Source organism: Eupeodes corollae, chromosome 1 (genome assembly GCF_945859685.1).
Source record: "Eupeodes corollae chromosome 1, idEupCoro1.1, whole genome shotgun sequence".
Taxonomy (NCBI): Eukaryota; Metazoa; Arthropoda; class Insecta; order Diptera; family Syrphidae; genus Eupeodes; species Eupeodes corollae.
In genome coordinates this window covers 184,224,658-184,248,578 of record NC_079147.1, presented here as the reverse complement: position 1 = coordinate 184,248,578, position 23,921 = coordinate 184,224,658, and the positions used below count along the sequence as shown (strand labels likewise).

The following is a 23,921-nucleotide window of genomic DNA, read 5'->3' as shown; positions in this document are numbered from 1 at the left end:
AAAGACATGTTTGTTAAAACTACACGGGATTTATGGTTCGATCAAAACGAAATTACAGTCTTTACAAGTTGGAAACTGGACTATCTATCAAACCTGTAATTTTTTGTGCATTCATCACTGGCTTCATCGATTTGGTCATAGAAAGCCAGTAGCTATCGAAATGCTTCTGAAAGAAAGTGCTATGAGAAGATCATTTGTGAACATTGCATTTAAAGCAAACTGGGATAGTTTAAGTCCCTATGAGACAAAATAGAGAAAAGCAACTTTTGTAATTAGTTGATTCTGACCTCTGCAGTCCTATGAAGACATCAAATTTAAGAGGTTACCAATATTTCTTAATATTAATTGACGATTTTTCTAATTAATTAGTGGTGCATTTGTTGAAATCGAAAGATGAAGTATAAGTGCTATAAAAGGCTATGTCGCAGCTATGTTCAATACACTTCGAAGAAAAAAGTGATATTCTGCTGCCCGACAATGGTAAATAATATGTATCTAAAAACTTTGAGCAATTATTTACGAGGTAAGGCATATCCACGCCACAGTAAAACGGTGTACCAAAACGCAAGAACCGAACCAATGAAGTGTCTGCTACTTGATGCCAAACTTCCAAATCGTTTTTAGGTAGAAGCTGTTTTAAAAGCAGTCTATTTTCAGAATAGGTTACCCGGTTACAGTCTTGAGCAGACACCAGTTGAGTTGTTTGCAGGAGAAAAACCTGACCAGAGCTTTATTAAAGTGTTTAAATCGAGTTCATTTACCTATGCTGAAAGGCAGAAGAGGAAGAAATTGTACGACAAAGCTGAAGAAGGTGTTCGTATCGAGTACGAGTTCAATTCAAAAGGTTATCATGTACTTGATCCTAAATTCAATAGAGTTTCGATATCAAGATCCTTAAGAATTATCGAAAATGAGCCTAAGGATCCAAAGCTACCAACAAATATCCAAGAATCTAGAACTTCAAACATTTATAAAAAGGAAGATACTTCTCTGAAACTAAATTTGGAATACGTTTCACTAAGACTAGGAACATTTAATGAGCCGCTTGTCATTGAAGAAGAGCAAGTTTTTTCAAGAAGATGAACCCCTCGTTATAGAATCTCAAGGAGGTGAAGACATTGAAAATCAGACTGAAAATCAAGAAAATCGAGACATTCCACCTGTACGTCTGTCTTACAAAGCCCTGGTTAATATTGCGAAATAGCAAGATCCCTGAGAAGAAGTATTACGTTTATCACTTTCGAGAAGCGCAAATGGACTAAAGCTGCACAAGAGGAAATCAAGTCCTTAATCGAGCTTCAAGTTTGGACACCAACAGATACTAGAAGATCATTCAATTAAAATACTGTCCATCGAATGAAATGAGAGCTGACATTTTGACAAAGACACTTTCCAAAAAAGTTTTAAATATTCAAACTTGTTGGGAATTTTAAAATTATACTTTGCTTCAGAATTGTGATTTAAATAAATTTTCTTGAACTGTTTTTCTGAAAATTAAATGAATTATTATTACTAAATCATTGTCGTTCCTATGAACAAGCCTTTTTATTATTTCTAAAGAAAATATCCTTTTATAAGATACCGAATTTGTAGCGCTACCAATCTAATGTATATTCATGAATGTTAAGAGCATCATGAAAAAATTACTGTATATTGCGGTTTAAAGGCTGGGGAATGTCTAAATAATTAAAGGGGACCTAATGTGAACGAAGAATAAAAGTCGTATTTAAGTTGCTACTGTTAAATATTTAAAAAAAATCGAACAGTTATACTTCAATCTACCATTTTAGGCTTTTGTGTGCTTTAAGCCTAAGCCTTAACAAAATTATGTGTAGTTATAAGCAAATCCTGAAAACTTTATGAAATCTAGTTTTGTTCTATAGCCTCAAAGAAATTTTAAGTTTTGTAAAGTATGTTTATCAGCTTGAAGCGCAACTATCAGTTTAGGGCGCGGTATAGATGAATCACACCTCTTTTTAAAGAGAAACATTTTGATACACTAATATTAATAATAAATGTTAAAAGTGGTGTTTAAAGTTGTTTCTAAAATATAAATAAAAACAGTGTTTTATTTCGAATGTTTTTGTGTTTGTTTCACGTGCCATGCAAAAAATAAAAATACATTGATCTAATATAACACAACTATAATATTTAAATAGGCATTCATTGCTATAGATATTAGATACATATAATATAAATATCTTTTTTACACACATCTAGATTTTTATAACGCATTTAAGGCAGATTTTAAGACACCTATACTTGTTTTTTATTTTATTATTCGCCTTTACAAAGCTTAAAATTGTTTTAAAAGAAATTATTATACTTTCGCTTTTTAATTATTTATAATATAAGGAAATAATTCAAAGCTTCTGAACTTCTTGGATATATAAATAATTTTAATTTTTAAAAAATAGCCAATATAATTTAAAACTTATTTTAATTAATTTCAAAACAGATTTCTGCAAATTCAAACAAAATATTTCAAGCTACTATTTAAAAAACAAAAATAAACTCAACAAAAAAATATTAGGATCAAAAATATGCAACTAAAATACAAAAATTTAGATACTTAATTTTGTATTAATTTTTTAACTAAAAAATAATTTTAAAACGCAAAATTTTTAGAATTAGATATTTAAATATATTAAAATAAAAAATAAAATTATTTTCAAAAATTTGTCTTGATTGAAAAAATTGATAGAAACTAACTTTGGTACTAAATCTTCGTGTCTGAATTTTGACCCTCTGTTCAATCCAGCTAGGACGACGAGCACTCAATGATGGCTTTATTATTGTGTATATCATATTAAATTTAATAATTTTTAATTTTAATTTGTGTTTTTTGTTGTTGGTATACATAAATATATATACGATTTAAATTATATATAAAGAAAATAAATATTTATGTATATATAGAGAAATATGAAAAAGTTAATTTAATTTTTTTTTGTTTTTTAATTTAAATTCAAGTTTATAGGAAATGAAGTAATAGGAAAGATATAGATATAGAGATAAAGAACAAGAAGAAGAAGAAACAGGCAGAGTTTGGGCCAACTCGGAATATATATGTAAACTGGCAATTGCTTATTCAAGTTAAGTTTTAAATTAAAAATAAACACATTTAATACACTAAAAAGTCCTGCGAAAAAATGTTTCATTTTAATTTTGTTTACTCTAGTTTTTAAAAGCGAAAAACAAGAAAGACAATATATTATTTAAAAAACAAAAAAATTCGATTATACTAGAATGCAATTCATGAAAATTACTAACACAACGATTAGTTTTTGATTTGTTTTCTTTGTGATTTACTATATAAGCAAAGCCAAATAAATAGAAACGAAATTATATGCTTTTCAATATTCTTTTATTAAATCTTCTATTTAAACTTATTTTCCGAATCAGCTCTGTACAGAATGGGAAAACTTAGTAAAGAAAGAAATAAATAAAAGAAACAAAATGAGATGTTTTGAAAACAAAATAGAAAAATTTCAAATAAAATTTGAAAGTCACACATTACCAATGATTTTCAAATTGAAAAGACGAAATGTATAGAAGTTTTGAAAACAAAAATAGTTAAATTAAAATAAAAATATAATGACAAATTTAGACCGAAAATCGTCTTTTAAAGCTATTGAGTACGTTTATAATAAAAACGGTACACAACTGTTCCTGAATGACAATATGTCATACATTTTGGAAAACATGCGCTTCCGTTACGGGTGATAGCATTTATTATAAGATACCGACATGGACTGTTGTGTTTTTCTACCTATTGGTACACTACGCAATGAGGACTACGCCTGATTTTGACTTAGAATGCTATGGTACCGGATGATTCGTGCCTTATGCCGAAATTAAAGCACCAGTAAGCCTCATTATTTTAGAACAAATCTATGACAAGCAAATAACACAAATTTCACAAAAATCAGCATCTACAGTTGGTATTGCTGTTTTAGATAATTTGTTTAAAATTTTATCCAGTCATGTGAACTATGACTTTTTTAATTCTAATTGTCAAATAAATGAAATAAAATGGCAATGATGTTGTATTTTTTGATCAATTTAAGTAGTTTTTGTTTTTTCTCATAGATTGACGAATGATTTTTCTTTCTGAAATTAAAATTCACTTAAGGGGCAGTTTATATTTGTAACACTTTCCCAAACCTTTTAGTCCATTAGCTTTTGAGACTTGGTTTTTCTTGATCTTCAAACATTGTTTCCGCACATTTCACTTTGCATTCGCTGATTATGTAATACAGCGTGTTTTTTAATAACTTCTGTAACCATTTCAATTTGAAGGTCACGATATAGGTCATGTTTTCGAGTTTTTCGATAGGTTTAGCATGTTTTCTTTATACAGTCCCATAGTATGATACCATTAGTCCATCTGGGGTCTCTTACATATAGGTAAGAGCACATTTGGTATGTTTAGGTCTTTTTAAATTTAGCTGGAGAATAATTTTTTTCAAGTGCTAATACAATTTAAGTTTTGCAGACAAAGTCATTTCAAGGTATTTAAATAGTAGTATTGGAGTAAGGTAGTTGTTGTAGTAATCGTAGCGTGATGGTTAGTGCGTTGAACTGACATGCAAGGGGTCTTGGGTTTAATCCCTGCCTGTGCCACCTAACTTTTTCACGGGTACTGCCTCTTGCGAGGAATTGACAAATCCTCCAAGAGTAATTCTTGTCATGAAAAAGTGCTTTCTCAAATCAGCCGTTCTCTGACAACATTACTCGCACCCAAGAATCGTTGAGAGTTGTAAGTCACTGGCCCTGGTTCTTCATGGACTGTTGCTCCACCTTATTTTTTTTTATTGGAGTAAGGTACTTGTGTACTGTTTAGAAAGCATTTTGATTTTTGTGTAGACTTTGGAACAGATTTGTCTGATACTAATTTTGACGTATCATCAGCAAATTTGGATATGGTAGCGTTGGTATCTACTGGAAAATCCCTTGTATATAAAAGTTACAATGTTGGCACTATGGCACTTCCTTCTGGTAAACCAGCTTCGATTTTCTTTAGTTCCGAGTAATTTTGGTGGTACCTTACTCCAATGAGTCAGTTTGTAACATACGATCCCAGTATTTTGCAGTATTGCCTGAGAAGGTCACTATGCACTCTGTACTTAAGTCTAAAGCGCCAATGCCGTTTTAACCTTATCCATAATTCGATGTACATACTTAGTATCGAGGCATTTCTTTCAAAACATGAGCTGTGATTTTATAAGATGTTGACACATAAGCTACTTCTTTGAGCTTGACGAAACGAACTTCCTATTCGTTGTTTCTATTAACTAAGGGGTAATATTTGTAGAATCATCTGTGGTCAGACTTCTCAGAAATCTACTCCGTGCATCGTTTTGGAACTCACTGATTCTTTTTTTTTCAGTTAGTTGTTTAAACTGTCGATTAAAGGTGACTGTTTTACCTTCTGAAAACCTCGTATCTGGCCATATTCTTCGAGCTCTTCTTTTTTCCAAAATCAAATTTAATATTTCGATGTGATATTTTATTTCTGTTTCTCTCAAGTTCGAAATAATTGGAATACTTTCATCCGCAGCTTGTTGCACATCAGCAAGCAATTGTTCAACTTAATTATCAATTTGGTTAATTGTTTGCATGGTAGATCTTAGGTTTGTTTAACTTTCAAATCGAAATTAACCGCTAAAATGCAGACTTAAACAAAATTACAAATATTGTATTCCCTGCGAAGTAGACGACATTTAATAAGGGGTCCATTTTAGCGGTTAATTTGATTTGAAAGATATAGACACTAGATAGTCAAATCGTAGCTCGCTTTGAGAAAAAACTGAAACGAAACTATCTTTTTCCATTCAACGAGACTCAATCAATAGAAGTTCTCAAGAAAGTTCTCATTTAGTTTACAGTCTCTCAGCCATTTTACTTAAACGCCAATTATCTCATTATTTGTTATTTATTTATTTATTAAAATTCAAAATTTCGACCCTTCAACGTTGAGTGGTGAAACGTTTTGTTAGACTGAATTTGAATGAGTCACAGATAAATTAATCTACATAATAATACAATTCTTTTAGTTCGAAAATTAATTAAAGTCTTTCATCTCTGAATCAGCTCAAAATATTACGCTCAAATAACACTTGAAGGTCACATGTGAATCGTTCTCAATTACACTGGTCGACAATGTTTTCTTAATAGCAATGAAGTTGCACTTTTCCAATGGGTTTTTGATGGCCTCAAATTTAAATTCAACTTCAAAATTATTGTATCACTTTAGGTTTTTAAGATATAAGTTTTTAAAGTTCGAAAAACACGCTTTTTGAGGCTATCTAAATGTTTATAAAAAAAAATTTTCTTCAATAGTTGAAATATTTTGTTTATAGTCCTGATAAAAAGGGTAATTTTGTCGACCAGTGTTATTAAATGTTTATAAAGGGTGTTTCCTTTAGAGATGTTATGTTGAATCGGCGAAGTGGCAATATTTTTTTCGGAGTTTGATTTTTTAATAGATGTCACTTGAAAACACTACAAATGCTTAGCTTGATTTGCTATTTCATAATGAATAGACTTACTTTGACAATGTCAATTTATTGAAGGAATCGGGCGCTCTTGTCGCGTGGCATTGAACACCATTGGACAATTTTGTGTGGGGTTATATGGAGTCAATATTCTTTGACGCCTTCGAAGAGAAAATTCGGAGCGCTATTGCTGATATACGTCTCTAAAGTTGTCAAAAATTGGACCACTCGGGTGGAATTTATTCGATCCAGCGAGAGCAGAAATTTACCCAAAGTCATTCTAACAACATAATGGAGAACCTTAATATTTATTATGAAGCTTAATTCTTGGCCATACTATTAAATTATGTGCGTATACTTTCTCTTGAAAACCACACGGCTAAGAAAAACACCCTTTAGGTGCTAAAATGATGTGAGTTGCCAACGTAAATACATACAACTTTAATCTATACTTTGTGCTGACTGCTACTTTATTTAAAAAAAAATACTCAACTATACAAAACTCTATAAACCTTCAATAAACCTAATTTCCGACATACTATTTAAAAGTAATTGCAATTATTTGTGTGATGCGAAGAAAGTGTAGGTAAAGTAGTGTTAACATATTTATTGACTTTCTTTCTTTCTTAAATTAATTATTATACCTAATAGTTGAAGTGAATCGATAATCAGAACTATTTATCATCAATTATTGTTCATAAGACAGGTATAGATACATAGAATAGTATTCTAATAGTGATATGAATGTTTTGAAATTAAAGACAATATTTATATTGAAAGGATGGATATAAAAATCGCATCCTTAACATGCTTTAATGCATATTGTGATTTTTGATGCTGTATTTTTGTACATATTTTCTAATATTTATTTAACAGGTGTGGTGTGTGATATGAACAACAAAAACACAAAAATATTCAATACAAAAATAAATAAAAAAATATAGTGTAATTAAATATTTTTCATTGTGCTGCAATGAATTTGTTTGTTGATGTTGTAATTGTTGTTTTAATAAACGAATTTAAGTCTACATAATCTTAATTAATAAAATAAACTTATTGATAAAACGAATAATTCATTAAATGAGATAAAATAACTTTAATTTAGTTAACCTAGTTCAAAAGTAAGAATTATAAAAGTATCGACATCAGCCTGTGGTCTTCTTTTAAATCAGATTGCAAGTTTGGAGATTGCCAGATGATAAGAGAGACAATTAGTTCAAAATAATAAACTTATTAGATTTTTGAAGTCTGAAGCAGCAAAGTGTTTGAAAATGACCTAAACAAAAAACCTGACAGTAAATTCTCAATATCGCAAATTGATCGTAAACCAGAAACAAAAAGTTGATACAGATTTAACTGAAATTTATTAAGGAGATAATTTGAGTCTTAAGAAATTACATGAGTTACTTTTGAACTCGGGAAAACAACCTATTCGCATATGAAAAATTACTTTCCAGTGAATCTGATCGCTTTCACTTCTAAATTACCAAAGATTTGAATAATATTTGGATAAAATTGGTATGACGGGAAAACAACTTTTGTAAAAGATCACGTTATAAGTGAGCAGTGATTAAGTTTGAGAATTAAATTAAAATACCGTCGCTCTAACAGAGGATGTTCCACTTTTGAATTCAGAACAAAAATATAGTTTTTGGCACAGTTATACACAAAATTCCCAGCGGAGAAGGTGGTTTGCTATTTTTAGATGCTCCAGGAAGCACAGGCAACATTTTTCTTTTGAATCAATTGTTTGCTCAAATTTGGAGAAACAATGGAGTTGCTTTAGCAGTAGCTTCCTCAGGAATAGCAGCTACGCTGCTTAGTGGTGGACGGACAGCGCACTCGGTTCTGAAACTGCCGTTGAAATTAGCTCATGAGGGAACGCCAGTATGTAATATTAGGAAAAGTAGTGAGCGTGGAAGAATGTTGCAACAATGTAAATTGTTGGTTTGGGATGAATGTACAATGTCCCACAAAAAAGCAGTTGAAGCACTAGATCGTACACTGAAAGACATCAAGAACAACCGGGCTGCAATGAGAGATATGGTAGTTCTCTTAGCTACCAACTTTATATAGACCCTGTCGGTAATTACTAGAGGTACACCGGCAGATGAAATAAACGCATGCTTGAAAGCATCTGTTTTATGTGTACATGACAACAAATATGCAAGTACAGATACAATATGATTGTCCAACAGGACAATATGCCGCTGCTATTCTAAAAATCGGAGAAGATTGTATGCCAACAGACTGTAACGGCTCTGATACTTTAAATCATGAATTCTGTCAAATTGTCTGTAGTACAGATGAATTAAAAAGTAATGTCTATCCAAACCTTCATATAAATATGGACAATTGGGAGTGGTTGTGTGATGGGGCAATTTTACCTCCAACTAATGAGATGGTTAACCAGATAAACGAACAAATTATGTCGATCGTGGAGGGAGATATCGTCGAGTACCTCTCAGTAGACAACGTTATGGACACGGAGCAAGTAATATCATACCCCATAGTTTCATAATTCCTTGGAATTATCAGGGGTGCCTTCTCATAAGTTGAGATTGAAGGTTGGTGTTCCAGTTCTGTTAATCCTGACGCACCAAAGTTATGTAATGGTACACGGCTACAGGACGAAATATTATTAAAACTATAATCATGACTGGAATAGCAAAACGAAAAAAATGTTTCAATTTCCCGCATTCGGATAATTCGAACCGATTTGCGGTTTCAGTTTAAAAGAATGCATATACCTCTAAAAGCAGCATTTGTTATAACAAAAAAAAAGCTCAGGGAGAAACGCTGAAAGTTGCAGGTGCAAATTTGGAAAAAACTGTTTTTTCCATGGAAAATTATATGTAGCGTGCCCACGAGTCTCAAACCCACAAAATCTTTACGTTCTGGCCAAAAAAGGAAAAACAAAAACGTCGTATCCCTTCTCAATTCAAACATACGTATAAGAAAGTACAGCTCAGGGTTTTTCTTACTACTATCCAACAAAAACTATCTAATGCGGACGATGTCGCGGGTAAAAACTAGTTTATAATAAAAGTGTGCCTTATACTAAAACATGCACCACATCATTGGAAAATTACAGAAGTCATTGTTGTACCTGAGTAAGATAAGCCACTAACCGAAGTAACATCTTACGGACCAATATCGCTTATACCAATCAGGACAGAAGTTTTCGAAAAACTAAGTAGGCGAATCAAAATAATTGAAGAAAAAATACAAATCATTGTTTGGATTTGCAAATAAAAATTCTTCGATGGACCAAGTACATCGAATTACGGATTTGGTGGAAAAGGGACTTGACAAAAGAAATGTGCTCAGTTATATTCTGATATTGTTCAAACCTTTCACAAGGTTTGGCACTTAGCAATTGAGTACAAACAGCATAGGGACCTTCTCAGCCAGTATTAGAAATCACTGAAATCTTATGTTACAAGTACGGTACGGCCAATTCGGTACTCGAAAAAGTAGAAGATGGTGTACCACAAAGAAGTGTCCCAGATCCACTTTACTCCAATATTACCAAATGCCTTGGAATGACCTTGGATGCAAAGCTTAACTTTTAGGAGCTTATCAAAAGGACTATTTTCTGGCTAGAGCTAAGCTTGAAATTAAGAAGGCCTACCTATCCAGAACGACCTAGTGTATAACCGGGTAAGAAACCCCAATTGGACTTATGCCATCATACTATACGGCTATACAAAGAAACAAAGTCCTTCGTGATACAATAAATGCCCTCTTGGTATGTAAGAAACAATGATCTACATTGTGGCCTTCAAATTGAAATGGTTACAGAAGTCATAAAAAATACGCTGTATTACATAATCGAGAATGCAAGGTTACACAGGTCCAAAATGGAAACCATTTGAAATGTGCGAAACAATGATCGGAGATTAAGAAGAACCAAGACTCATGAGCTGCTGGTCTAGAAGGTATGGAAGAGTATTACAAATATAAACTTCCCCTAAAGTAATTTTAATTTGAGAAAGAAAAATCATTTATCAATCTATAGATTGGTCCTGATTAACCGGTGATTTTAGTGCGATATAAATCCCATAATACTGGGTACTAATTTTTTAAGATCGTATTTTGAAGATTTCTGTTCCTGTTAGAAAACCCTTTATATTATTTAACAAGATTTATTAAAGACCGCAATTTGAACAAAAAGTTTCAATGATTAAAATGTTTGTAGCACAAAAATATGTATTTTATTGTGATTTTTGAAAGTCGTATTTGTTAATTTTTATTTAAAAGAAGTCTTAAATCGGTTTCTTGTTTTTTTTTTTTTCAATCGCTGAAGATTAAGGACATATTAGTTTATGTATCAATTCTAGTAAAAAAAGCATTCGTCTGGTCATATCTATTTAAAGTGTATAATTTATGCCGACACTATTCAGATTAAACTTAAGGATATCATCAGTGTTAGCCTTAACTCTGTTGTGTTTTATTATGCATGTTTTATACTATAATATTATCCTTGAAAAAATGTATACATTTACAGCCTTTTTCCTGTTTAAGTTTTAAGTGATGTAAGATGGAACACCTTCAGTTAAAAATGTAATAAATTTATCATAATCAGAGAAGAGTCAGTCATCAATTAATAAATAGTTTCATCAAAAGTCAGGAAAAACAATCGCAAAAAGTCAAAATCGTAAATTTTTTTAATTAATAAAACATCATATTCTTCCCACGTTAACATTTTGAACATATCCCCTTTTGATTGATGTTGTGAAGTATGAGAAATAAACAAGAAGAAAAAGCAATGTGTAATTTGGATTCTTTATGAGAGCATAGTTTGGCATAAATTGATGGTTTAATTTATTGCACTGTTTTTAATTAATTTCTTTTTTTTCTTCTTAAATAATATTTTTGTTGGATAACGATATGTTAATTTTTTTTTTCGTTTTTATGATAAAATATACATTACAGATTCATACAGAATGCGGGTAAATTACTATTTTTATTGCCAGAAAATATAATTGGCCAATAAAATCATGGATTTATTAGATTAAAATTATTACATGTCCAGTTTTTGTATTTTAATCTGCAGTGCATAATTATGCAGTGGTAATTTCTTGTAATTTTATAGTATTATGAATTTTTCATCAACTGAAGTTGGTTTATATTTATGAATTAATAAAATAAAATTAAATTAAATTATTTGGGATGCAGATACTTGTGCATTGTGCTCATTATATGGCAGCAAAAATGTTCAGTATAAAGTCGGTTATTAAATGACAGTGCTTTTGTGATTGAATATAAAAGACGAGTTGTATAAAATAGAATTATGTAATTGATAAAAAACGGACATTTTTCAAGAACATTTTTGTAAAATCGATAGTGAAAATCTAGTAAATTGTAAACTGTAGCGCTGAAAGCTATCATTTCATGGCAATAACTGTCACGTTTTTTTTGTTAGATTTTAGTCTAACTTGCCCTTATATCTGTGTAGCCAAAAATATGGTACATATGTGTGCATGCATATCTGGTTTTCTAATAGGGATGACTTGACAACTTTGAATTTAATTTGCAAACATATTCTTTTACTAATCATCAAACTGTCATGAATAATTTATTTGGTAAACTCAACATATTCATCATGAAAATTTTCAATTCATCCAATTTTCTGTCGCAATTCTCGTGGCCTTTGTAGGCAGTAACAAGTTTAGAACAAAAATTTGAGTCTTCTTCATATTTGTTATTTGATTTTGACGTATAAGTGAGACAAAGACAGCGTCCATCCATGCGTCCGTACAGTAAATAATCCAAATCAGGCAATTCCACACGACCTTCTCTAGAATAGGCATGGCTCAGACCTTTTCATGGCGTATTTTGCCCTAGGATCTTGGTTTACACACATACAAGATTAAGTTGACTCAAGAATTAAGAGATCCTAACGTTACTGTGTATGATCAATTATTTTTGGCCTAAAATGGAAGGTATTTACTTGGACGGAATGTGTTATCAACATGGAAACATGGGTCAATCGATTGTCCGCCTAGTCCTCGCGATATAACGTCTCTAGAGTATTTTCTAGAGGCACTATCTTTCAAAAGTCTGTCCAATTACTAGCATATGCTGATAACATTGATATAAGCGTGAATTCAATGAGGCTTTTGTGTGTATTGAGGAAAAGACGGCAATGAGGTTAAAACAAAGTACATGCTGTCATTAAGAAAGAATCTACAACACCGACATGTCTACCTTGTCTCCCCTATAAACACAGAAAACAATAAAAGCCCTGAGATCAAACGAAGAATAAATCTTGCAAAGCCTTTTCTCGAGCGACCAAAGTCTCGCTATAAAATACCCTCAACATCCCCGTATACTGCTATACAGAAGCATGAACGCATGAAATCATCTTGGTTCATTTCGAGAGAAAAGTTGTTCGCGTGGTCTATTGTCCCATATGCAGGATAAGGAGGTGAGTGGAGGAGAAGATGGAACTTCGAGCTGTACAGCGACGTAGACTTAGCCAGAAGGGTATAAGTCCAAAGACTAAGATGGCCGGGTCTGGCCCGCAAAGTATTCGAATCCACACCCACAGACCCGCACAGTAGAGAAAGACCGCGGATCGGGTGTAGTGCAAAAGTGGATAGTGACCTCACTCAACTTTTAGTGCGCAACTAGCGTCATGGAACCCAGCTAGTTGGAGAAGTTTGTTGGGTGAAACCGCAGTTTACACAGCACTGTAACGCCACTTTAAGTAAATAAGTAGACTATTTTCATTAGGGATACGTTAAGTCAGTCTTTGGTTTATTCCACCAAATCGACGACTAGGTTGGAAGAGCGCTTTTGAAACGTGTGGCCGATGTACAGAAAATTGGTTCCAACGAATCATACGTGTATGTCACATGAACAAGGCCTAGTTTAGTTCATAAATATATTTTTTTTGTACTTTAAGTTGATGTTGAAGTTTTTAAATATTTCAAATGGTTTGTGTTTTATTAAAAAAAAGTTGTAAAGTCCTAACGAAAACTTCCTTAGATCATGAAGACAACTCATATTTTACTGTCTGCATAACACTTTGATTAACTTAAATATTTATGACAGACATTTCAGTCAACTAAAGCTTTGAAACATTTTTAAAATGATATTTGACCGTACGTTATAAAAATCCTGCATTTTAAGCAAAAGTTTGCAGTTGCCAAATAATAAGTATTTTGGTTAACTCAGTACCAAAACAAAATACATTCTTTTTATTAACTTTATGCTGCTTCGGTCTTGTGTCAGACATTCGGAGCATTTTTCGTCACTTTGCTAGCAGCGAGGCTTAAGTAACCCAAAATAACCCAAGACCATCGACAAACTTGTAACCATAAATGCTTCCTCGCCAAATAAAAAAAGCAACATATTCAACGCTCTCATAGCTAATAATTATTATTGCCGACTTTGAAAATCTATACGGTGGCTGTCGCTAGGCCAAAGGCAGCTGATAGATATAGAAATCCTGCAGAAAGTCAAGGAGGCTGTCTTCGGAAGCAGGTCTCCAGCACTCTTTAGTTACAGCCCATCAAAATAATGAACTGTGTCAATAAAAAATCAATGATCATCAGCAGACAGTGGCACCGAAGAAAAATGCCGATCTACGCCTAATGGGCATAAAGGAGATAAAAACCCTAAGCAAACCAATGGGTAATCTCTTAATCAGGACATCCACACTTCCAAAAGATCGGCTTAAATAATACATTCAATTGCTAAAAACTGATCTACAAATTCAAATTGGGAGGTGGTAAAAGTAGAAAATATTTAGGAATCCCCAGATGTAGTTTTGAAGCTTAACTCAAAATTCAAAACCACTTTTGCGAGAAATAGATTTCAAGGTTCATGACTAGATGCAGGTTAGTGAGGTGGTGAATAAATCTTATGTTCAACATTAAATTATTTTAAATTAATCTTCAATACAGTAAAGCCGCCAGGGCCAAGCTTATGTAATTAGAGGCCTACATGCAAAAGAGCTCGTGATGTACAAAGCATTAATTACAGATTATGCATATTAGCTAGAAACCAGTTTAATCACTTCCTATTAACAGCTCTTAGCAATAGTGACATCATGGAATCTGTCTACATGCTCCATGGAAGAATTGAAGGGCCACCTATGGTAGGTACAAAATAGCTGACATTATACAGTTTTGATTTAGTTTTGGGGTGAGCTTTAGATACACATTACTGACATTAAAACAAAGATAAGTCACTCTTTGAATAAAGGTATGTTAGAAAACAATTTTTAGAATAAAACAGAGAGAATATATAGTAAATTATTAACCACTTTTGTTACAATAACTCAAGGTAGGTTGAAACTACTGTAATAAGTAATTCTAGTAAACTTCTCATTGATCAATGTTGAATGTTGGATCCGATTACGATCCTTAGGAACCTTAACAAACCTTTTATAAATATTATATGTACCAAAATGGCAAGCTTCAATAGGTTAACAGGAACCAAGACAGACCAAATGGACTCAATAAGTATATCTTAGCTTAAATGTATAGACACAATCACAACAGAACCTTCAAGAATTGTACTTAAAACTTATTGCCTCAAAAAAATACAATAAGCCACCTTGGTGAGCCAACTAGCTTAGTAGCCTGTAATAAAAGAAACATAAAGACTTTTCAGTGTTGCCAAGGGCAGTAGAGTAGACTTTGAATGGGACCCTTTCATTTCAAGTCAATGATTGAAAGCAGAAACTTAGCAAGCCAAGTGCAGGTCTTTGACAAATTTCCGCAACAAAATAGAATTATACGTTTTACACTGACTTTTCAGGAATGTTATAAAACTTTCAGGGTATCACAATTAATCGAGGAGTGCCGATAACTTGAACTGCCAGCCATTTACCTGACTTATCATGTGTTCAGACACTTGAATAATTAAATGAAGTAATTTAAATGAGTTGTTAAGCAAAATAATATTCGATTCGTTGTGACCAATTTGTGATTTTACCAAGAACAGCTTCCGCTTCAAAGACAAATTACCAGAACATTGAAATTTATATCTTGAACATAGTTAATAAACTTTAAACAACATTTTTACACTTTTTCTCTAGAAAGATAACACAGCATCTAAGTAAAAAAACTTTCTTTTTTAGGTAAAATTAAAAATAAATCTGCATATTCTCTTTTAAATAACGGGTTATCCATTTTGCGGGTTTAAATATACCATACATAAACCAATTTTTTGTTTTTCAGCTAAAAGTCTGACATTTACGAAAATAGATCTCTTAACTATCGCACAACGCATACAAATTATTTAAATCCTGGTACCAAAATGGTGATTCCTCCACAGCCACATATCGTGATCTAAGAGGAAATTAAAGTCTACATAATCTTCCAACCACGCTTAATCAGCAAAATTGTGAAGAAATTTGAAGAGACTGGATTGGTTATCGGTGCATCATCGTTTCGCTCTTACCACTGAAAATATCGCTACCGTAAGTGAAAGTGTTGCCGAAGACAAAAACATATTGATTTTTCGTCGTTCTCAGGAATAAGAAATATCTTACGGCACATTATGGCGTATTTTATATCTACACCACGTTAGATGCGTCGAATGGGTGCTTGAACATTAGGCGGAGGTGGACGACAATTTTTCTAACAAAATTTTCTTCAACGGCGAAGCACATTTCTCACTCGGTGGGTATGTTAGTAAACAAATTTGTTCTATTTGGAGTCCTGTGAATCCTCAAGTAATTGAAGATAGACCATTACATCCACAAAAAGTCACTGATTGCTGCGCTCTTTGGTCCGGAGGTGTGATTGGGCCTTACTTTTTCGAAAACGACGATGGAACGACTGCTACCGTCAATTTGAAACGTTATGATCAAATTGGCGATATCAACTGGCCACCAAGATCTTGCGATTTGACACCCCTGGACGTTTTTTTTTGTGAGACTACACCAAAGACTACGTTTATTCAGATAACCCTTTAACTCTTGAGCACTTATAAACCAACATTCGTCAAGTTATGGCTAAGATACAGCCCAATATGTATCAAAATTTGGTTGAAAATAACCTCAAAATAATCGATGCTTGCAACAATTCGCGTGGTATTCATTAAAATGATGTAGTGTTTCATGACACTACATTCAACGTTGATGCTTTTTAATAAATTATTTACGTTTATTTTTGAAACCGCAAAATGGTTAACCCTATATATTCTAATTTGTCCTCATAGGGCAATAGTTAAATGTCTTTTTATGACCTTCAAGTTCGACCTTTAAATTTATTTATTATTTCTTAGAAATTCTTTTAACTCATGAAATGTAAACTAAAATATAAATTCTTAAAAAGAGTACTCATACGCCACAGTGCATCAGCCAATGATTTATAGATATTGAAGTTCGTAGAAATAGAAAAGTAAAAGTATAAAAAGAAAACAAACACCACACCCAGTAAAATAAAATTAGTTAATATTTTTTAATACATACATCAATGGACAATGTCCCATAAAACTATTATAGATTCCGTTTAGATTAAAAAATATAAGGAATAAAAAAAAGAACAAACAGTTAGAAATATATTGATGCATTCGACATTTTCAGTATTTTTAATTTTTGTTTTATAAATTTGAATTTCGTTCCCCAAACGATACACTAATTAAGTTTCTTTAATACACGCAATTTCAATATATAAATATACAAATAATAAATACAAACAAAATAGAACTAAAAGATTTTAAATTCATTTTCGAAAATGACTTAAGAACATAAATACTCATAAATTAAATAAACGATGATTGTGTGACGATTGATTTTATTCCATTATAATGTTTTTTTTTTTTGAAATTTTTTTGAAACAAAAGACTAAACACTGTGAAGTGAAATCTATAATTTTGGACTATGTGTGACGGGATTATAGTTTATAATTTAAAAATAAAAACAAAAACAAAATATTTTAAAATACAAATCAAAAATAACAAATTTTGGAATGTTTAAATATTTTTAATTTTTCAACGAATTAACTCACCGATTCTAACGTAGTATCGATGTTGCCATTCGGTCGGTCGGCCAATGTGGTTTCCTTTAGATTGATTTTTACATGATTCGCTGCGGAAGTTGTCGCACCGCCACGTTGTGGTTTTGTGGCATCGAGGAGCACTTTCAGGGATGCAATCGCATGGAGTTGTGTTGCTTTTTCGTCCACCTTGCCTGGAACATCATCTTTGATATGTCATTGTGAAAAAAGCCCAAAGAAAATGAAGAATGGTTAAAAATTAAAAGGAATTTTGAAAATGTATCTCAGTTGGAATTTTTGTATTTTCTTGTCATTGTTTTTCTTTTTTTTTAATTCAGCACAGCAAATCGAATGCAAAGAATGAAAACACTAATTTTAACATTTCATATTTTTGTTTTGCAATATTTATTTAAACACCAAAAACTATTATAAGTTGTTTTAAATGAGTCAATATTTTACAAGTGTGTGTATGAGTTTTAATGTATGTTTGTATATGTGAATTTAGAATACAATGAGACTATATTACTTTAAGTGTGAGTATATGTGTGTGTTTTGAGTTGTAAAGCAATTTTTGATTAATCTTAGCGGCGATATTTTTTTATTGTTTTCCAATTATTTTTGTATATTTTGTTTTAAATTTTGATCTTGATTTGGTATTTAACACAAACACAATAAAAACTGCAATTAAATATAAGCAAAAGCTACACTTTGATATAAAAAATGGTTAGCATTTTGTTTTTGTTAAATGGTTTCTAAGTAAAGCGGGTTCAAAATTTTGTAACACTGTTTGTGATATATTTTGTTTGTTTTTTTTTTTAATTAAGAATTTGTTTTTTTTTCTGATTGAGAATTCCAAATATTATACATTTTTCAAAATAACCAAAATAAAAATTAAAACAAAAACAAAGGAAATAAAATAAAAGGATAAGAAATACCGAAAAATTAATTAAATTAAAAAATCATTTCCATCCATTCAAGAGCCATACAAAATAAATAAATTATTAAAGTTATACTTGCAACATTGACTTATAAATATTTGAATTGAATATTTTTAAAATTATTATTAAACTTACCGTTATATCGATTTTTTTTTATTCATATTCAAAGTATTATTAAAAAATTGTATTTCTTTAAATAATAGCCTACCATGGTTTGATTCGCGTTTAAAAAGCCTGGTTGAAGTTTAATCTATTGGAGATTAATTGAAAGGCTTATGTTTTGGAGATACGTTACTAGTCAACGTAATTTCAACAGATATCCAGCTAGTATGACCTTTCAAAATTCTTGCAGAATCAATTTCGAACATGTTGGCAGATTATTTTAAGACTTTCCTTACAGATTTTTCTGCTGCAAGACTCTGTTTCCTTTTTTCTTCTTATACACAGGAAAACATCCATCTTGCAACAACAAATTTTGTTTAAGTCCTGATCCTGATGGAATACCATCATTTATGTTTAAAAAAATATCTGTCTTATGTTTCCTATCCATTGTTTCTTCTTTTTTCAACGAGTATCTGACATTTTATAAGTTCTCAGATTTTTGAGAATATTAATACCGACAGTCCATAAAAATGCATTTGGGTAAGTTATTAAAATTCTCTAGTTTTTGTTTGGATGCATTCAAAAAACACTCTCAGGTCGATTGCATCTCTACAGACTTTCTCAAGGCATTTGACAAATTAAGTCATGAAATTCTATTAGTTAAATTAATTAAAATTTAACCCTTTATGTCAATTTGAAGTGAGTTCTGGTGTACCTCAAGGGAGTCACTTTGGTCTATTGCTGTTTATTTTATTTTTGCAGATCATGTTGAAATTTTCGAAATATTTTTTCTGGTCCAAGAGAGCATTTGCAATTCTGCCTTAAAGCTGACGTATTTACTAAAACGATTTCATTGCAATGCATATGCATTTGCTATAAATTTTTGCAATTATGTTAGTTTAAAGTTTTATGTTAACGTTTAACGTATTAAATAAATATGCATACATTTAACAGTAAGAAAACGCAGAGTTAAACTAATTTTCCCTTGAAAATTGTTCTATTTCATCATTGAGATTAACAAGAAAATAGTAACGAAAAAACCCAACGTTTACGCGGCACCGGTAAGTCTAAACATTTTTCGTAATTGAGGAAGTAGATTTTATTAGGTTATTTTAAAACGAGATTAACAGTGTTTAACAAATGCGGTTCCATTAAGTTCCTTCATATAAAAGCTCACATCATCGGAACATAACTAATCCCTTACGGAACACTAAAAGTCACATATTGTTAAACCTCCAACCCAACCCATAACCAAACCATAAGAAACCACCTCAAATGTTATACCCGGAAATGGTTTATCACAATCCCTCATCATCGGTTCTTCCACCTCAATGGGTCACTTGCCTTATTGAAAACTCGAGACATATAAGGGTATCTACCCTATACCCGCAAATATTCTCGTTGTTCCTCCTATTTTTTTTTTTAAGTTTGTCTTGGTAGAACAAAGGATTTAAAAATAAATTCAAAGTCACCTATTTGACGTATATCACATGTTTAAAATACAAAAACAAAATAGACATAGACATAGACATAGACACGCTCATAAGACTTAGCCTACCTTCTTTAAATAAAAAAAAGAAAGACAAAAGTGAAAAGCCTACACAAACATCATTCTGCACGTACCTTTAAAAATATAGATATAAAAGAATTCTAAGCCACTTTGATAACGTTACACAAAATAAAATAAACATAGAAAAAGCTGAAAAAAACATACCACCAGGTTTAAAAAATCAATAGACAAAAATAATAAACGTCAAAGACCACAGAACAGTTTGCATTTGATGTTAAATAAATACAAAAAAAGCAAGAAGACATTGATGGATTCTTTTTTGTGCAGTTCAGAAATAAAAATAAAATAAATGCAACTGGTCAACCACTTTGAAATGCTAAAACGATTTTTATTTTTTATAATTTATTTTTGCCTTGACTTTCAATTACACATATATGTATATTCATAGATATTTTTAAGACAAGTTCTAGTTCTATGTCAAGAAAAAATAATATACATAATATGTCTAAGCATTTTTATGGGGAACAACCAGAAGTGTACATTTTTTAGAAGCCACTGTTCTTAATTCGACTTATGTAAGAAATAACTTAAAATGCCCCACAATAGATAAAAGATTGTTAGAAACTATTGAAGACTCGCTTTTAACATTTTGCTGGACTTTTTTGCATTCCTAATACATGTAAGTTATTAATACACAACTGCTGAGGAATACCACTAAAACCTATTTAAAATGAAAAGAATGATGGAAACTAGAAAACTCGGCTTTATTCAAGCTTTTTCAGCCCAGAACTATTCAGTCAGGAGTTTGATGTTTGCAGAGAAGGTCGTCATTTACATAATTAGATGTTTTTTCATTCTCAACGTTTACGCTCCTTCAAAAAGTGTACGGCTACAGATCCCCAAATTGTGAACTCTAATTGGCATTAAACTCTGTTATCAATGACTCCTGCTCTGATACGAATATTTTACTTTTGAGTGATTTTAATTCACGACACATAATCCGGATTGCGCATTTGATTATGAATCCTGCCTTGAAGCCACGCTTTCTTCAAAATTCACAATTGGAACAGTCTTTTATTGACATACTTCGTCGTATTTACTTATAGCCAGCGTTGCCCTTTGTCCCCTAAAGGGGCCATTTCGCCCCATTTTTGCATTCGATACCCGTGACAACTGACTTGTTGTTACTGTTTTGTTTTTTAAATGAATTGAATTTTTTATTTTAATGTAATTGAAATAAAATTGTTTTTTAAGTTAGTTTTTGAATACATTTTTGTTTTACTCCTGAATACAGTATTGTTTTATTTGTACTTTTTTTCTATGGTGTCCAATTTTCGTATGTAGGCCCCTTTTTTGTGTCGGGCCACTTTTTGTAACCCTTTTTAATTTTTTTCAGCGGTAACACTGCTTATAGCAAACAAGCTATATTAAAAACTAAGTATCGAATTCTCGATCTAATATTTTCTTCAGACTCTTTTAGTACCTTAATTAACCTTACTGAAACAGTAGTTCCTTTGATTGCTTAAATAGTTTTGACTTCAAAAGATTAAATTTTCAATTTTTGTCTGAAGATTAAACCCCTTCTAGAGCTCAAAATTTTTATAAGATTCTTAATAGTTGCTTGTTTAAAAATCTTATTGCAAAAAAAATCAAGAAATACAAACTTACGCCACCCTTGGTACTCGAAAGAACTGCGTTCACTGCGTAATAAAAGTTAAGTTTGATAAGCGTGTTATCTCAAGAAATTGGCCAGTCGATTGGCCGCCTCATTCGTGCGATTTAGGAAAAAACATTAGCATTTAGTAGCATTTTTGTAGATGTCGAATATGTGATCACAATACAACAAATGGTTTGTAATGCACATACCTAGAACTAAAAGTTGTTCAGTCTAGTCGATGCAAGTACCACCCATGGACAGTGTCATTGTGGGAAGGTTAAGGTTTTGCGACAGCATTGAATTTTTGAAGCAATACATTTTTCAATGCCGTCAAGATCAGAATTTAACGAGCTTATCATACGCTGCGGTTGGTAATCCACATCCGAAGACCAAAGACGATCATGAAAAGCTGAGGGTAACAATTAAGGGTGTTAAAAGTTTTAGATAATAGATCATTTATAAAAATTAGAAAGAGTGTCGCGGACAAAACGAATCCCTGGGGCACACCAGATTTTAGTTTTTGGATATCAAATTTGAACCCGTCTAAAACTACTTGAATTGAACTGTCCAAAAATTAATATCTAACCCAGCGAAAAATAGATTTATCAATACCAAATACACGCATTTCGATAAGAGTGCTTGATGCCAACCTCTATCAAATGCCTTTGAAATAACCAAGTGCAAAACTCTTACTTTCTCCAAAACGATGTACAGGTTTGTTCCACTGTTCGGTGATATAAACACGTTGCATGTTAAAATCTATATGGAACTGATATCAGATTTAAAATGCAACTTAATTCTCTAAAAAAGAAAAAAACCCAAATTTCTGATCTAATGAACAATCTTTGCATAATGACTTTATCCAGGTCGTCTTGCTACCACATTGGTGCAAATCTTTCTGGCATTTCAAATTGCTTCAACATTTACAGTGAAATTATTTCTTCGGTTTCGAAAAAATACTTCATCAAGTCCACTTTAAAATACATTACATTCCAAGAACAAGCAAAATAGTAACCAGTAGATTTTAGTTTTAATATGAGTCCCGTCAATCGGGGGAATAACATTTGGAAGCGATGTCATTACAAAAACACATTTTTAGTTTTAAAAATATCAAATGGTTTCCTCGGAAATTACATGGACTAATTTCCAAGTCTAGATTTTGCTTTGAAAACTCTTTAAACAATTGGATGTTCTGTATTTCGGTTTGTTCCATTTTTTGAACGATTCAAATCACATTTGTTATTTCTGTGAATTGATCTTTCATAGCTTCCTTCTGCTAGGAATTGCAGGTTTTTTGATTGAATTAATAGATAAAGGTATTATAAAAGGTTTTATTTCCCTTAGAACATATTTTATTTATCAGAACAATTCTACATAATTTTCACACACTTACATCGTGTCAGGTAAATCGAATATACATACATATTTGATTTGTGTCGCGAAATTCGTCTTCTTATTTTTTCTCTTGAATTCTTCTTCCTTTTGTCACCTAAAATTGATAATAATATTGTATCCATCTTCAAAACAACAAACACTTCAGAAACAAAATAAAAATGGATGATCCTTCAATTCTGACAGTTCGAAGCAACTTTAGATCGAAATTTGGAAAATGGGCGCATTTAAATATTTCAATTGAATATTGAAGAAAGGGATTACAGATTTGGAAAATCATCAAGTCTTTTATTGAAAAAAGCAATGTATATAAGTGTTGTTTCAAACTTTAAAAAGTCATTTCCCAAAAACTAGACGCAATAAATTGATTTTAAAATCGATATCGAATTTGACCAATCAAAACCCAGTGAAATTTTATCGACAATAAGAAAAACCCTATGATTTCTCTTTTAAGTCGTTTCACCACTCCAATTTCTTTAACGCTTTTAACTTGGACTTAATAAGAAACTATGTACGAAAGATTGTCTGTGCACTTCTAATTAAAAATAATAAATATAAATTTGAAGCTAGTAAGCTCGTAAAAAGTTTAATGGTATTACATTTCCCATTACGTACCGAAAATATAACCTACATATCTAATTTGGTTTAACTCAATTGCTTTCTTGTCTCAATCTTATCCTTCTGATTAAAATAAAATTGAAAAATCCACTATTTTTGTCTTCTTATTCCTTAAATCCAAATTGTCTCTCTTATTATTACAAAATCCTGCACATTGGTTCAGGATATTAGTTTAAAAATCTTTTTATTTTGGGTATAATAAAACCAAGAAAAAATATCAAATAAAATAAAACAAAAGCTAGG

The 23,921-nt window shown here is 31.5% G+C and overlaps 1 protein-coding gene across 10 annotated transcripts in view; it reads right to left on the bottom strand.

Moving 5' to 3' along the window:
- The window catches only part of LOC129943429 (sodium/potassium/calcium exchanger Nckx30C), a 213,152-nt gene that overhangs the window by 37,027 nt on the left and 152,204 nt on the right, over positions 1–23,921 (bottom strand). For 3 of the 10 annotated variants that reach the window (XM_056052867.1, XM_056052869.1, XM_056052870.1), the window contains exons 4-5: positions 17,474–17,667; positions 16,936–16,959 (exon numbers count right to left, since the gene is read on the bottom strand). In XM_056052867.1, coding sequence (XP_055908842.1) covers positions 16,936–16,959; positions 17,474–17,667 — 218 coding nt within the window. Of the gene's footprint in view, positions 1–2,712; positions 2,788–16,935; positions 16,960–17,473; positions 17,668–23,921 lie in introns of all 10 variants that reach the window. The other 7 variants (XM_056052871.1, XM_056052872.1, XM_056052874.1 and 4 more) reach the window with 4 other exon arrangements.